Below are 15848 nucleotides of genomic sequence, written 5' to 3' on the forward strand. Positions count from 1 at the left end.
CGTGTCCCCCAGTGCCCAGCCCGGGACACACCCCAGCCAGAGCCAGCCGTTTGCAGACCTGAGCCGAGAGGAGCTGACGGCCGTGATGAGCTTCCTGACCCGGCAGCTAGGGCCAGGCCTGGTGGATGCAGCCCAGGCCCGCCCCTCGGACAACTGCGTCTTCTCGGTGGAGCTGCACCTGCCCCCCAAGGCCGCAGCCCTGGCCCACCTGGACAGGGGGAGCCCCCCACCTGCCCGGGAGGCACTGGCCATCGTCTTCTTTGGCGGACAACCCCAGCCCAACGTGAGTGAGCTGGTGGTGGGGCCACTGCCCCGGCCCTCCTACCTGCGGGATGTGACGGTGGAGCGTCACGGGGGCCCCCTGCCCTACCACCGCCGCCCCGTGCTGATGCGAGAGTACCTGGACATAAACCAGCTGATCTTCGACAGAGAGCTGCCCCAGGCTGCTGGGCTCCTGCACCACTGCTGCTTCTATAAGCGCCAAGGACAGAACCTGGTGACGATGCCCACGGCCCCCCGAGGCTTGCAGTCAGGGGACCGGGCCGCCTGGTTTGGCCTCTACTACAACGTCTCAGGGGCTGGGTTCTTCCTGCACCCCATGGGGTTGGAGTTGCTGGTAGACCACAAGGCTCTGGACCCTGCCCGCTGGGCCATCCAGAAGGTGTTCTTTCAAGGCCGCTACTACGAGAGTTTGGCCCAGCTGGAGGACCAGTTTGAGGCTGGCCTGGTGAACGTGGTGCTGATCCCAGACAATGGCACAGGTGGGCCCTGGTCCCTCAAGTCCAAGGGGCCTCCCGGTCCGGCTCCTCCTCTGCAGGTCCATCCCCAGGGCCCCCGCTTCAGTGTCCAGGGGAGTCGAGTGACCTCCTCGTGGTGGACTTTCTCCTTTGGCCTTGGAGCTTTCAGTGGCCCCAGGATCTTTGACATCCGCTTCCGGGGAGAACGACTAGCTTATGAGATCAGCTTCCAGGAGGCCTTGGTCGTCTATGGTGGAAATTCCCCTGCAGCAATGCTGACCCGCTATATGGATGGCAGCTTTGGCATGGGCAAGTACTCCACTCCCCTGACCCGGGGGGTGGACTGCCCCTACCTGGCCACCTACGTGGACTGGCACTTCCTTCTGGAATCCCACACCCCCAAGACAATACGTGATGCCATTTGTGTGTTCGAACAGAACCAGGGCCTCCCCCTGAGGCGACACCACTCAAATTTCTACTCCCATTATTTTGGGGGCCTTGTAGAGACAGTGCTGGTGGTCAGATCTGTGTCGACCTTGCTCAATTATGACTACCTGTGGGATATGGTCTTCCATTCCAGTGGGGCCATAGAAGTCCGATTCCACGCCACCGGCTACATCAGCTCAGCATTCCTCTTTGGTGCCGCCCGAAGGTACGGGAACCAGGTTGGGGAGCACACGCTGGGCACCGTGCACACCCACAGCGCCCACTTCAAGGTGGATCTGGATGTAGGAGGTAAGACATCCCTGGGGAAGCAAGGATTCCCGCAGAGGGGGCTGAGGTCTCCATGCCTAGCTTTAAGAACTGTCACTGAAACATTAAAAATATAAAAACATATGAAGTAAAGGTGAAAGTCGGATTCCACAGAGATTTTCATCCTTAGCAGATCGGTTATTCTTGCATACTTAAAAATAAAATTCTTCCATATTTTAAAATATGGCATCTGCAATATTTAATAAATTATAACATTTGTTATATTGTATACCATCTATAAATATGACATACTGATATAAATATTTCAAATTTTTATTACCAAATTTGATTCATAACATACATATATTTTGCCACCTCTGTTTTTTCAGATAACTGCATATCATTCATGCAAGCAACAGTTACTAAATCCGTTTTCTCTTTTTTAGAGAGAGGGAGCAGGGGGAGGGGCAGAGGGAAAGAGAGAGAATCTTATGCCGGTTCTACACCAGGAACGGAGCCCAATGTGGAGCTCCGTCTCATGACTCTGAGATCATGACCTAAACTGAAATCAAGAGTCGGACGCCTAACTGACTGGCCACCCAGGCTCCCCATGAATGCATATTTGTGCCAATCACTGCATTAATGCAATTTAACAAAAGAAACAACATCCCTACTCTCAAGAGGCTTACATTCTAACAGAGGAGTGGAGAACATGTGGAGTGCCTTGAAAAATGTGTATGATAGAAACACTTTTATGTTTAACTGCTCTGTGCCTCACTTTACCCAAGTGTAAAAATGGTGTAACAGTGCATTCTTAGTAAGACTATTTGAGGATTAATGATGAGTACTTTAAGATGCTTTCTCTTTAAAAAAAAAAAAAATCTTTCTTTCTTTCAATAATCTCTACACCCAGCATGGGACTCGAACTCACAACCCCAAGATTGAGATTTGCTTGCTTTTCCGACTGAGCCAGTCTGGTGCCCCAAAAACGCTTTCTCTTTTGAAATAATTTTAGACTTAAGAAAAGTTGCAAACGTTGTCCAGTTCCCATATACCCTTCACCCAGTTCCCCCTAATGTTAACATCTTACACAACCACAGTATGGCAATCAAAACCAGGAGATTAACATTATTACAGTACTATTAACTAAACTACAGACCTTATTAGAGTTTCATTAGTTCTTTCATTAACTTTCTTTTTCTGTTCCAGGATCTAATCCAGGATCCCACACTGCATTTAGGTAACTTTTCTTCTTAGTTTCCTCCAATCTATGACAGCTCCTTAGGCTTTTCTTGTCTTTCATGACCTTGACACTAAGGAAGATTTGGGTCATTATTTTATACAGCATCTTTCAAATCTGATTTCTCTGTTATTTTCTCATGCTAAGATTGAGATTGTACTTCCTTTTTTTTGCAAGAAAACCAGAGAAATGACATTATGCCCTTCACAGTGCATAATATCAAGGGGTACATGAGGTTGAGATGTCTTATTACCAGAGATGTTGACCTCAAGAACTTGGTTAAGATGGTGTCTTCTGGCTTTCTCCATTGCACAAGTTACTACTTTTCCAGGGCACCTGGGTGGCTCAGTCAGTTAAGTGTCTGTCTTCAGCTTGGGTCATGAGCCCAGGGTTCTGGGATCAAGCCCCACTTTGGGCTCTCTGCTCAGCAGGAAGCCTGCTTCTCCCTCTCCCTCTGTCTGTCAGTTCCCCCTGCTGTGCTCTCTCTCTCTCTCTCTGTCAAATAAATAAATAAATAAATAAATAAATAAATAAGTAAATAAAATCTTTTTTAAAAAGTTAGCATTTTTCCATTTGCAGTTAATCAATATCTTGGGGCAATTACTGTGATGCTATGCAAATATCCTATTTCTTTTCTTCTTAAATTCTTGCCCACTGATTTTTAGCATCTGTTGGTAGACTTTTTTTTTTTTTGCAAGAATTATTACTGCAATATTTCCCTACTGGTCATCTCAATTTTTTTCTTTATTCTTTATACATTGATTAATTAGAATTCTCCAAAGGAAAAGTTATCCTCCTTTTACATTGATTTATGCATGTAATTATTCATAACTGCATTGATTCATGGATATTTATTTTATCTTAAGGTTTACAACCCAGCAGTGTTATTTATTCTGTTCCTTGCACTGTTCCAATATTGGTCATTGGGAGATGCTTCCAGTTGGTTCTTGTGTCCTTTCGATATGCCTCCATCCTTTTTGGAGTGCTTCTTTCTTTTTGGCACCACAGGATGTTCCAATTTTTTTTTATTCATCTGAGAGAGAGAGACAGAGCACAAGCAGGGGGAGAGGCAGAAGGAGAGGGAGAAGCAGAATCCCCGCTGAGCAGGGAGCCCGATGCAGGGCTCAATTCCAGGACCCTGAGATCATGACCTGAGCCAAAGACAGATGCCTAACTGACTGAGCCACCCAGGCGCCCCAGGATATTCCAATTTGATCTTGTATTTTCCCTGCTCCAGCCCTGGAACCCAACCCCCTCTCCAAGGAGCTCTGGTTCCTTTTTACTGGAGGATACTCTTTAGAAACCAAGCCCAGGGTACCAGGAGTGCTCATTAGCAATGGGACATCATTGCTTTTAGGCTCACTCATTGGACTTAACTAGAAAAGATGCATATGTATTCCACCTGACACACACATCTCTCTTTATCTCTGTACCTAAGCGAGGACGTCTCTTCAAACTCTTTGAACCGTGCCTGACAAGTAGTGAGAAGTATTAGCCATTGTTGCTGTCATTGTTGTCCATATGAGCCCACTGTGTGGATGTTCCGGAAAGAACTGTTGGCCTTTAATTGTCACCTATGGGTAGAAACCCTGGGGTGTGGACGGAGGGTCAGTGAATCCACAAAAGGAAAGCGGGAGTCTGCTTCATCAGTCTCTGCTCTCTGCTTTGGCTTGTGTTCGTTTATTGCTCTTTGGTCTCAGATCCCTTAAGTTGACTCCTAATAGGGTACCTAGTGAGATTCTGATAAAAATCATTCAAAATTCCCAGAGTTCAAGGAACAGACCGTGCCTTTGGCCCTGTTCTTAATTCCTTGCCAAACCCCAGATGATAGGAAGCACCACGAAGCTCCGGCAGCATCGGGCCCTGGCTCCGATTTTCCTTCCCTCTGGCCTGCACCACTGCTGTCTGCATGGGGTGTGCCCCCTCAATGTGGCTCTCCTGTGTGTGCCGCTGTGTGGGCAGTGCAGACCCCAGAGTAAGACTGGGGTCGCCAGCACCACCGTCATGGTAACCACATACCCTTGGTGACAAGCCAGAGCACGTTACTTAAATTCTCTAAGCCTTAAATTAAGCCTAAACTTAAATTCTCAATGGGCACAGGTGTAGTTCCTCCTTTATAAGGCTGCAGTGCAAGTAAAGCCTCAGTGCCCTGCGGTGCAGAGCTCCTTGAGGAGGAGTGAAGGTGAGCAACCACTGTTCCTATGTTCATGATAAGGCAGTTCTGGTGACGCTATAGGGCTTCACACATGAGGCATAGGGTCAGAAGGAATCTGACTGCACATTGCCTGCTAGGCTGCTCCAACTTCAGGTCAACCATCCTCCCTTGCAGGCCCTCAAAGGGAGGACGTCAGTGGAGGCCCAGTCACAAGGCATCCAGCATTATTACCAAAGATGACATTAGGCAGAAAGACCTTCTCCAAATCTCTGGGTCAGGGCTATCTTGGGTGGAGGGAAGGGAAGCAGGGACACACTCCATTCTGGGTTTCTCCTTGGCCCCACTCTGAAGCGGTGAGTGGCGGGGCAGGGACAGAGTCCAGAGGGGACAGGGCAGCTGCATTACCAGCCCTCCCTCCCCCCACCTGCCTCCACCCCACCCCACCCCCCGCCCGCCCCGCAGGACTGGAGAACTGGGTCTGGGCTGAGGACATGACCTATGTCCCCACGGCGGTACCCTGGAGCCCCGAGCACCAGATGCAGAGGCTGCAGGTGACCCGGAAGCTGCTGGAGACCGAGGAGCAGGCCGCCTTCCCCCTGGGAGGCGCCCTCCCCCACTACGTGTACCTGGCCAGCAACCACAGCAACAAGTGGGGTCACCCGCGGGGCTACCGCATCCAGCTGCTCAGCTTTGCTGGGGAGCCGCTGCCGCAGAACAGCTCCTTGGAGAGAGCCTTCAGCTGGGGGAGGTGAGTGGCGGGTGTCAGCACTGGAGGAGGTGGACCATAAGAAGGGCCCATGTTGCTGAGAAGCTACTTGGCCCCAATCTCCCGTGGGTGTGCATGCACACACACAATCACACACACACACATTCCTGAGGCCACAATCTTAACACTACTCCAAATGAAGCCTACTGGATGGACGCATAGATGGAGAACTCCATGCTGACTCAAATATAATAAGATGTTGAAGGTGGAATCTAGGTTGTGGGTTCATGGGTGTTCACTGGGCCATTCTTTCAACTTTTCTGCACGTTTAAAATGTTCACAATAAAAGTTGGAGGAGAAAACAAAGAGTAAGAGAGGAACACGGATCTGAGGGAACATGCCCTAACATCCAGGCATTTGACATCCTGGAATGGACTGAAGATGGGAATCAGGCCACATCTACACACATGCGTCCACGGTGCGGGCTCAGATCTGGATGGACGTGTGAGGATGACATTCCTATCTGAGGTCTGAACAGTGGGCCGGTGGACGTTGGTAATACAGGATATGGAACAAACTCAGGAACTCTATGGGACAGAGAGACAGAAAGAGAACAAGTGTACAGAGAATGAAAATGAGGCTCGACACCGCGAGACCTTTGTGCTCATTTCCCCTTTGTGTTCCCTCTTCAGTGCAGCTTCGGGCAGTAGGACAGCTTGGTGACCTTGTGATCGAATCCAAATCTCCTATGGGGTACCATCTGGCGGTGACCCAGCGGAAGGAGGCGGAGCGAAGCAGCACCAGCATCTACAATCTGAACGACCCTTGGACTCCCACCGTGGACTTCGCTGACTTCATCAACAATGAGACCATTGCTGGAGAGGTCCATTGACCGTGGAGGGGGTGGAAGCAAGAGGGGGAGGCAAAGGAAGCAAGGATGAGCCACCTTGTTCACTCCTAAAGCCACATTCCTTGGGGGTCTTTAGGACCTACCAAGAAAGAAAGCTTTGTGATTTCATATTCTTCCTGGGCTGGCAAGGGGAATCCTCACACCCGAGGCTGCTGGAGGAGGCGGGCCTGTCCCTCACAAAGCCAGGCCTCAGGACCCTCTTTTTTCTCCCCTGCCAGGACTTGGTGGCCTGGGTGACGGCTGGTTTCCTGCACATCCCACACGCAGAAGACGTTCCCAGCACGGTGACGGTGGGGAATGGTGTGGGCTTCTTCCTCCGACCCTACAACTTCTTTGACCAGGACCCCTCCTTCGAGTCTGCGGACTCGGTCTATTTCCGGGAGGACCAGGGTGCCGGGGCCTGCGAGGCCAACCCCCTGGCTTGCCTTCCCCAGGCTGCTGCCTGCGCCCCAGACCTCCCTGCCTTCTCCCATGGGGGCTTCTCTCACAACTAGGGGGTCCCCGGGGCGGGAAATATGGTCAGGGGCCCCAGGGCCAGGGTGCGTGGGGAGGGGAGCGGTAGGTGCTGGGCCAGGCGGCCTGGCGCCCTCTTCTCTTCCTTCCTTCCAGCCCAAGGCTCCCTGCCTCCCCTTCTCCCCAGGCCCCCTCTCTGTCGCCCTCCCTGACACCCCCTCCCTGCTGGGAGCATCCTGAGCCTGTGATGCCTGGCACTGGGGGAGGGGCAGAGACATGACTCAGCTTTGTTGACCCCAGACCTGCTGGGTTCCCGTCCCACAGAGAAGAATGGCCAGCTGAAGCCCGGACTGATGGCCAAGCTTTTCCCAGAAGACTCCTGTTTTTTTGTGGTTTTGTTTTGTTTTTTTTTTTGCTTTCCGGCTTTCCCCTGTTGTTTTTCAACCCATCTCCTGAGCCTCCTCAGTTCCTTCCTCGGAAGGTGAGGATGGTGTTGCGGCGCTGGGGCTAGTCCCCTAGACGCTCCAGGGCAGGGCTCCTGCCAGGCCTACGCCTCCACGGAGGAGCTAGAAGGGGGTCCTTAGCCCACATTCCTCTTACCCAACTTCTCCTCTCCCTCTTCCTTCCCTTGCCTACTTCCGCCTCCTCCTGTCGCCACCTGCTCTTACAGCCTCGGATTTCCCTCCCAGGCCTGAGAGGATATGCCTCTGTCCCGATGCTCCCCTCGTCTTCATTTCTAATTTAGGTCTCCTCTCCCGGCTCTCTGCCCATGGAAGTCTCAAAATGCAAGGGACCTCTGGTTTGAGAGGACAATCCCTGTCTGTCCCCCTGTGTCTGTCACAGACTAGAGTAGGAGTTGTCCCCACCCCTGTCCCGGGGCAGGCTGTAATTCCCGCAAGTCCCCTCGGCCGCTTTGTATTCGCCTGCTTTGCACTTTCTGGCAAAGGACGGTCTCACGGCAGCCTCTCAAGTTAGCATCTGAGGCGGACCTGTGGGTACCGGGGTGATGAGGGGCGGTCATCTGGGCCAGGCGTGTGTGTGACCAGTGAGCGCACAGACTCCGCAGCAGCGGACACGGACAGCAGGGGGGCGCCAACGGTGGGAAGCTCTGAGACCTTGGAACTCCAGTGGCCACCACTTGTGGCCACGCAAATGAGCTGGGGGCTGGCTCCCACCATGCTGTCTCTCAGGGGCTCTGGGTGAGGGGCGGGTGCGCCCATGGTGAGAGATTGGAACTACAGGCACATCCTTTCCTCGAGGATTGGTTAACTGAACTCCTACGCAGCCTTATAATGCAGGGCTGTGCAGCTCCAGCTAGTACTGGAGTCCTAGAGTACTCGAGTACTAGTACTCGAGTACTCTGTGTGTACTAATAGGGAAAGATCTTCGAGTGAAAACGGCAAGGCACGGAAGTGTGTGTGGTGCGCTTTGCCTTTGTGTGGTAGAAAGGGGGAAACTATACATATTTACTATATATGCATATCCAGAAGAAACCAGTGATACTGGTTGCTTTTGGGGAAGGGTGGGGAAAGAGGAAGGAGGAGACTTAGCACTCCATACCCTTTTGTGTGTTTTGAAATTTGAGCCATGTGACTGTATTACCTATTCAAAATAAATAAAAAATGGGCCCAAACAGGACCTGACTTGTTGGTTGGTTGGTTGGTTTGCTACTGACAAGTCTTTTAAGAAGGGGTGAGGGTAGGGGTAAAGTAAAGTGAATGAATATGGACCCAGGGACTCGATTTGGTCGGTCTCTGAGACCCAGAGAAATGGATGTGGCCTCTGGTGGATAACTCCTGTGCGCTTCTCTTGCCTGTCCAGCCCTGAAGACAATCTTAAGCCTCGGTCGTGCTCTCTCTCTCTCTCCCTGTCTCCATCTCTGTCCCTCTCTTGTTTCCTCTCTGTGTCTCTTAAAAGAGGGGACAATGGGAAGCAATGGAGAGAGGTGACTTCTGCCTGCTGAGAGCCTGGGCCGGGTTCATTTATGGCACTGCCTGAGCTGGAAGCCGGAGTGACAGAACACGGAGATTGAGGGCGAGAAGCCACTGAAGCCTGGGACAGAGGAGAAAAGCCATGGATGCTAAGGCCAACCGTGACTCCGATACGGACCTTGTACTTCCTCTCTCCCTGACCTGAGTACTTTCTCTATCACGAGCAGATCGGTTTTCCACCTTGTATGGCTCCTTCTTATGACCAGCCGCACGGCGGTCAGTGCTGGGGGAAAGGGAAGGCGGGAATGCTGGTGTCCGCCCCTCCCCCCAGCCCATCACACTCACGTGAATCTCATGACCTTGAAACCCACGTCCACACCAAAGAACATGAGTGTTTGTACGCGGTCATATGTGTGAGTGGGTGTGAATGCTCACCAGCTTGTGTGTGTGGTTGTGTCTTTACATTTCCTCACAGGGGTGACACCACATGTTCCAGCCTCAAATGAGAGGAGGCAGGAGGGACATGTGGATCATTAGAACGCCTGCCCAGCTGGGGTCAGAAGGGCCGCGGGGTGGATTCCCAGCCCCCTACCCAAACCTAGTCTCTTCCTTAGACCACTGAGGCCAGCTTAGAATGTTGGCCTCACATTTGTGATCCAGTGATAGGAGTGAATACTTACCAAGCATGTTAAGTTCTGAAGGAACCAGTGCCCCCAAAGCTAAAATCTTTAGGACATGGGCCCCTTGCCCTAACAGGAGCTGGACAAGGAGAGCCTGAGGCTTAGCTCAGAGGGCATAGCTGGGACTTCTCTAGGAATGTAGACACTAGAACGTTCTGGAAGGAGCACAACATGTGTTCTCCTGCCTCTGCTCTCCTCCTGCAGCCCCTGGGAAGGGCTCCAGCTCCAAGTGCAAGAGGATTCCTTCATACATCCAACAAAGATTTATAGTGCGCCTTCTAAGGGCCAGGCACATGCGAGGCACTAGGATGCGTTAGTGAATAAGACGCACAATTTTTGTCCTCGGAGGAGGGAGGCTAGGAAAGGAGAGTTGCAGTCAGGACTGCAGGGAGGAGAGAGGAGGACAAGAGCAGGGGCTCCTGACTCAAACTTAGGGACTGTGGAAGGCTTCCTGTGGGACACGATGTCTAAACTTGGGACAAGGAGGACAAGGGAGAGAATTTTCCAGGCTGGGGAAACAGCGTGATCAAAGGCCAGGAGGTGACAAAGCGGCACCATCCAAGTACTTAAGTTCATTGATAGGCATATGGGCTCTAAGGAAGCCTGGAGGGACAAGCAGGGGACAGACGAAGCGTGTTCTTGTAAGCCACGGTTACCCTAAAGAAAAATGCAGAGTCATGAAAGGATTTGGGGCAAGGAGTGACAAGAGTCAGATTTGCCTTTCAGGACATTCCCTTTGGCCCAGCTACAAAGAATGGAGCTGACAGAAGACCTGGCCATGGGCAGTGAGTCAGAAGTAAGAAATGGTGGTGGCCTGAACTGTGGCAGGGCCCCCCCGGCAGACTCCTGTGGAGAGTCTGGCCCCATGAGGCCCTGTTTCAGAGCACCCCGATCAGAACCCCACATCTGGATGCCTTTCTCCTCCCACCTTCTGCCGAGCTTGCTGGGAAAATGAGGTGGGATCTCTGGCCCCTGACTGGTCTTTCTCCCAGCAGCCCATTACCTCCTGAATGGAAGAGTTATTATAGTTCAATTAACGGATCGCTTGGGAAAGTCAGTTGCTGAAGAAAAAATCCCACCCAACAATCAGGCTCTTCTGAAGTCGGTGTGGTTATGCGATAATTGGTTAGATCATCCTTGTAGACTTCATATGGTACAAAGTGGGTCTGAAAAAAATTAAACCCCTATAAAAGAGAAAGTACCTGGCGCCCCCCTGACGGCTTCTTTGACTGGATTTGGCGATGAGGATGGACTCATTAATTCCACAGCCTCTTTACCTGGTTAAGGGGGAACCCCACCCTTCGGGCTCCTTCCAGAAGGTTCTCCTTCAGTTATCCGCTCCTCCGCTTGTATTTTCCCTCTCTGCCTCTTGACTGGCTCTTCTCGACTCTCATCTTGCCAAGCCTTCCCCGGGGACCCTGCATCTCCCGGGCGGGGGTCTTCTCTCCGCCTGTGCCTTCACAAAAACACCTTCCTCCAAGGAGTGCCCCACCCCCATCACTCCTCCACCCGCTGCCCTCCCTCTGCTGGCCCACATCCACAGACGCTGCCCCAACAAAGGTCACCAGTGACTTCTAATCAATGGGCCTTTCCGGGCACCTACCTTCTGGACCTCTCAGTGACATTTGACAACACTGCCTACCCCCTTCTTGAAATTCTCTCCTGTCTTGACTTCCCCACATTCTGACCCTCCTTGTCCGTATTTGCTGCTTCACAATCTTCCACGATGGCTCCTTTACCTCTGCCCCCCCCCCACCAGCCCACATAGCCCCAAACCTTGGCATTTTCCAGGACTCTGTCTTGGGTCTCCTCTCTTCTCTGTCCAGAAGTCCCCCCCAGGTGATCTCAGCCTCTCTTACTTGAACTGCTAATACTTGTTGTTGGCCCAAATCTGGATTTCTAGCTTAAAACACCTCTCCTACGCCCAAGACCCATAGAGCCAATGGCCCTATTTCTAGGCATCTATACAGGGACTTCCCATGAGCACCTCAAACTCAACCTTGTTGGTTCTCCCTTAAACTTGCTGCTCTTCAGGTACATCCTTTCTGGAAAAAAGCCCATCAGGTCACAGGAAACCTTTGTGTCACCTAAGACACTGTGCTCATTCTCACCTACCCACACCCAGTCAGGCACCTGGCCCCATCACCTCTGCCCTTAAACATCTCAGACTCATGCCTTCTCCTCTGTCCTCGAGGTCGCTGGCCTCACCCTGGCCCTCTGCCTCTAGTCTGTCCCATACCCAAGCATCCACCCATACCCACGCCATAGCCAGAGCTGTCCCCCTACAATGCAGATCCAAGAGGAGCTTGACCTGTGAGGGACCAGGTGGGCCCAGCCGACCGCTCAAGGCCTCTGGGGTGGCAGCTCTGCTCAGATACCATGTTCTGGGGCCCAGTCTTCAGCCTGCAGGCTGGGGGTGGACCCTGGCTCCCAGGGATCAACTCATCCCATTCATAGAGGCCGGGGCCACGTTTATTCAAAGGGAAATATGTCCTAATGAGAGGAGCAGCGTGCGTGTTCCTGTCTCCTGAGTAATTCTCCAAAAAGGGACACTTTTCCCGCAAGTTTTTAGGGTATTTGGGCCTGACGGTTGGGAAGATTTGAATGAAACGATATCAGAGGGCATAATGTGACAGCAAGACACGTAGAGAAGGTGGTCAGGGGTGGCCTCTCTTATATACCAGCTTCCCCACCAGCCAAGGCAAAGGGTTCTCCCCCAGTGGTGACCCACCTCCCCATGTGAGAGCCTGGCGATACCTTACTGGAGTGAACGTTGACCTCTGCTTGGCAACACTGGTTAGAGAAATGGGAGCCATCATAACAGTGTGTTCTTAGCTGGGAGCTGAGACAGTAACTCCCCAAAGAGCCCGGACTCGAGTTCCCCGGCTGGCACACTGCCTTGTGGCCAGGGCTAGGTCTCGGCGTTAGATCCTGGTCCATCTTAGGCAACCCTCTCAGGTCCCCTCCCTCTTCGGGAGCTTTGTACTGTCACTCAATAAACTTTACTATCACTCAAGAAACTTTGCTTTGCTGCCCACCACTTTTCATCTGGTTTACCTCTTCATTCTTCAAAGCGGCGTGACCAAGAACTGTGGTCACCGAAGGAAAAAAATCCTGTAAGTCCAGCAGAAAAATAAATGTTTTATCTTTGTATGTAGGACAAAAAATATGAATAAGCAATTAGCAAAAGATATACAAATAGCCAATGAACATATGAAAAGATATTCAATCTCTCTAGTAATATAGTAAATACAAAATAATAACGAGATACTATTTTTTTACATGAATATTGTCAAAAGAATTTTAAGATTGACAGTATCTGGTGCCCGGGTGGCTCAGTCAGTTAAAGCGTCTGCCTTTGGCTCAGGTCATGACCCCAGGGTCCTGGGATCAAGCCCCGTATCAGGCTCCCTGCTCAGGGGGGAGCCTGCCTCTCCCTCTCCCGCTACCCCCTGCTTGGGTGTGCTCTCTCTCTCTATTAAATAAATAAATAAAATCTTAAAAAAAGAAAAAAGATTGACAGTATCTTGTAATGCCAGTGGTTAAAAAAAAAAAAAAAGATTCTGGTTCTTCTTACTCTAAATGTCACACAGCCCGTTTCCAATGACCCCCTTCTTGCCTTCGTGGTCGTAAGCTATAGTCCCTGTCCTGACTGCAAGAAATTCTCCAGTCCCTTGTCTCCATGTTACTGCTCAGTGGATGGGAGCCCTGGATGCGGATTCTGCTCCCCAACCCTCAGGGGTAGGGATTGAATGTCATGTTTCTTTATGTTTCTATATCAGGTAACAAGCTCAGTGCCCTGGTACCTGGTTCGCGGGAAATTGAATAACAGGCATGATTTGGGGGCTGCTCATCTTCAGGGTTAGGGAAGACTCTGTAGTCTGGGATTTGGGGGTGGTGGTCAGCTAGTCTTCAGGTGACAGCCGTCACGGCTATCAGGTTCACTTTCTGCGGCCCTGAGGCCAGCCTCGCTAGGGTGGTGATGGGAGGGGGGACCTGCCCTGGGCGTTGACCCACACCCACTTTCTCCTGTGCCAAAGCCCTATTCCCTCCTTTTCCTCTCACCCCACAGTAGCCCTGGATGACCCACGGGGTACTGGTTAAAGGGCTCGTTTCTGCGTCCCTCGGACCTGAGGGACGAAAGGGAAGTACATTTGTCACAGTATATTCCTTTATGTTTTCTAGATTGTTTACCAAACATTCTGTGTTTGTTCATCAAAGTGTTTTCAGAACATTTTTAAAATTAGAAATATTTAAAATGCTGGGGCGCCTGGGTGGCTCAGTCAGTTAAGCGTCTGCCTTCGGCTCAGGTCATGGTCCCAGGGTCCTGGGATCGAGCCCCGCATCGGGCTCCCTGCTCGGCGGGAAGCCTGCTTCTCCCTCTCCCACTGCCCCTGCTTGTGTTCCCTCTCTCGCTATGTCTCTCTCTGTCAAATAAATAAATAAAATCTTTTAAAAAATATATTTAAAATGCTTTTTTTCCACAAAGAGCTTCTGCAGAGTCTGAAACCAGATCAGCAAGGGGGGAGTTATTATGGGATGGAGGGCCCTGCCTTTTGCACCACTTTGGAATGGGCGCCAGTACCCCTACCACATTAAAGAACAAGGGAAAGGAAAACCCTTTGAGTTTCCATATCAAAATACAGCTGAATGCAGGGCGCCGGGCTGGCTCACTGGGTGGAACAAGTGCCTCTGGATCTTGGGGTTGCGAGTTCGAGCCCCACATTGCAGAGATTACTTAAAGATACTATCTTTAAAAACAAAAACAAAACTACAGCTGGATGTATTAATGTTTCTGGATAACCTGCCTTTTTTGTTATCGATTTACCTGGTTTAACTCTCCCAGGTTCTGAGACGCCTCACTGCCTACCCGCAATTACGACCTTGCTTGAAACGGGTACCGCACAAAACTTCCTGATCCTACCTCTTCTGCCCCCCATTTTGTCCCCACCTCACACCCAATACACCAACCTTTTGGCTGTTTCCTGCCCATGTTGGGCTGTTTTGAGTTTCTTTACCTTTGCACCTTCTGTTTCCTTTGGCCGTCATGTCTTTCCTCTTTCTGTCCCACGAACGCATTCTGCCTGCAAGGTCCAACTAACGTCTTCCCAGGCAAATCTTCCTGGGCAGGTCCACGTTGGAAAGGATTCTCCCCCAGGCTCACGAGGGAAGCATGTCCCCTCCGTGGAACCCTCAGTCTCTCCTTATTCCCCTCAGGACCTGGCCGTCCAGATGAGGGTGGCCTCTTACAGGTCACCTGGCGGAGAATGGGAGGTGGCTTCGCTCTCTGCTTCTGCAACATTTCAGTGGAGGGTTTCCTGGAGTTGAGGGCTGTGGGCTGCTAAGTTAATTCCACAGCCAGTTTTCCAAGCCCCCTGACCTCAGACCTGGCCCATCAGTCCTGCTTAAAGGGGAGACAAGGGATTTCTGTTACACTCTGCACCTGCCCCCCACCGCCCCAATTTCTGACTGGCTCCCCACCCCGTCTACTCCCCTCCAGTGATCTAGGGTGCTCAGAGCCTCCCCACTGTAGATCTGGCTCAGCCCTTCAGCCTCCCAACTCCGCCCAGGTGCTTTGTGCTCTCAGCATTACTCTCCAAGCTGGAGCCCGCCGACAGGGCTCTGGCTGATGGCTGGTGAGGAGTCGGAGAGAGTGATGAGAAGCAGAGCCTGGAGGGAAGGGGGGGGACCCCACTGGAGAGGTGTGGGCAGGTGAGTTTCGCTTGCGGCCTCGCAGCCAAGAAAAAGGTTCCATCTGGAGGGTGGAGGAAGAACCCACGGACAGTCCCTTTCTGTCCCAGTTCCTTCTTCCTCTTGCCTCCCTCCAGCTGTGTTATTTCCAAAACCTACCCTTCCTCCAACTTGGTTCCCCAACCCTGACCCTGAGTGTTTGATTTGGAACAAGAGGGCAGAGGATTACATGGGCCACTTAAAGTCCAGGTTCCTACTTCAGCCCCACCTCCTGAGTTTGGCCTGACCCCTGACCCCTCCAGCTCCACCCCCACCCCCGCCCAACCATCTGCCCTTGGCTGCTTACCTTCAATGTGCCCATCATGCCTCTTGCCCAGCGGCACCTCTCAGAGAGCAGGAAACTCCAGAGACTCAAAGAGACGTCTTGCACCCAGGTCCTGTCTGTCTTTTATCTTTCTATTTCCCATTCTGCATAATGATTCAGGAGCCTAAGGACCATCCAGGAGATTTAACTATGGCTATCTTCATTATTTTGTCCCTGTGTAGTGTGCTGGTGACGGCCATGGGTGATGGCGGGAGTGAGAAAGGAGTGGAGAGGGAATGTAAACCCGGCCAGCCTCCCCGCTGCCCCTCCGTGTCCCCCAGTGCCCAG

At 51.7% G+C, this 15848-nt stretch overlaps 1 protein-coding gene and 1 long non-coding RNA gene across 4 annotated transcripts; one reads left to right on the forward strand and one right to left on the reverse strand.

The window, feature by feature from the left end:
* Positions 1 to 907: 907 nt before the first annotated feature.
* On the forward strand, positions 908 to 8532 carry LOC112818829 (amine oxidase [copper-containing] 3-like). Its single transcript, XM_073890561.1, has 5 exons — positions 908 to 1046; positions 1318 to 1472; positions 5288 to 5572; positions 6284 to 6414; positions 6660 to 8532. The coding sequence occupies exons 3-5, from the start codon at positions 5317 to 5319 to the stop codon at positions 6933 to 6935; spliced, it is 663 nt and encodes a 220-aa protein (XP_073746662.1). The 5' UTR covers positions 908 to 1046; positions 1318 to 1472; positions 5288 to 5316; the 3' UTR covers positions 6936 to 8532.
* Positions 8533 to 11959: 3427 nt separating this feature from the next.
* LOC112818828 (uncharacterized) lies at positions 11960 to 15833 on the reverse strand. 3 transcript variants are annotated; one of them, XR_012377410.1, is made up of 4 exons: positions 15543 to 15833; positions 15099 to 15260; positions 14524 to 14906; positions 11960 to 12619 (listed from the first exon to the last, which is right to left on the reverse strand). It is a non-coding gene; the product is annotated as an uncharacterized lncRNA (long non-coding RNA). The 3 variants fall into 3 exon arrangements; XR_012377409.1 differs by lacking the exon at positions 15543 to 15833 and having other exon boundaries at positions 14524 to 14909; positions 15099 to 15474; XR_012377408.1 differs by lacking the exon at positions 15543 to 15833 and having other exon boundaries at positions 15099 to 15473.
* Positions 15834 to 15848: the final 15 nt, after the last annotated feature.

Source organism: Callorhinus ursinus, unplaced genomic scaffold (genome assembly GCF_003265705.2).
Source record: "Callorhinus ursinus isolate GAN/ISIS: 27379988/994484 unplaced genomic scaffold, GSC_fseal_2.0 scaffold867, whole genome shotgun sequence".
NCBI lineage: Eukaryota > Metazoa > Chordata > Mammalia > Carnivora > Otariidae > Callorhinus > Callorhinus ursinus.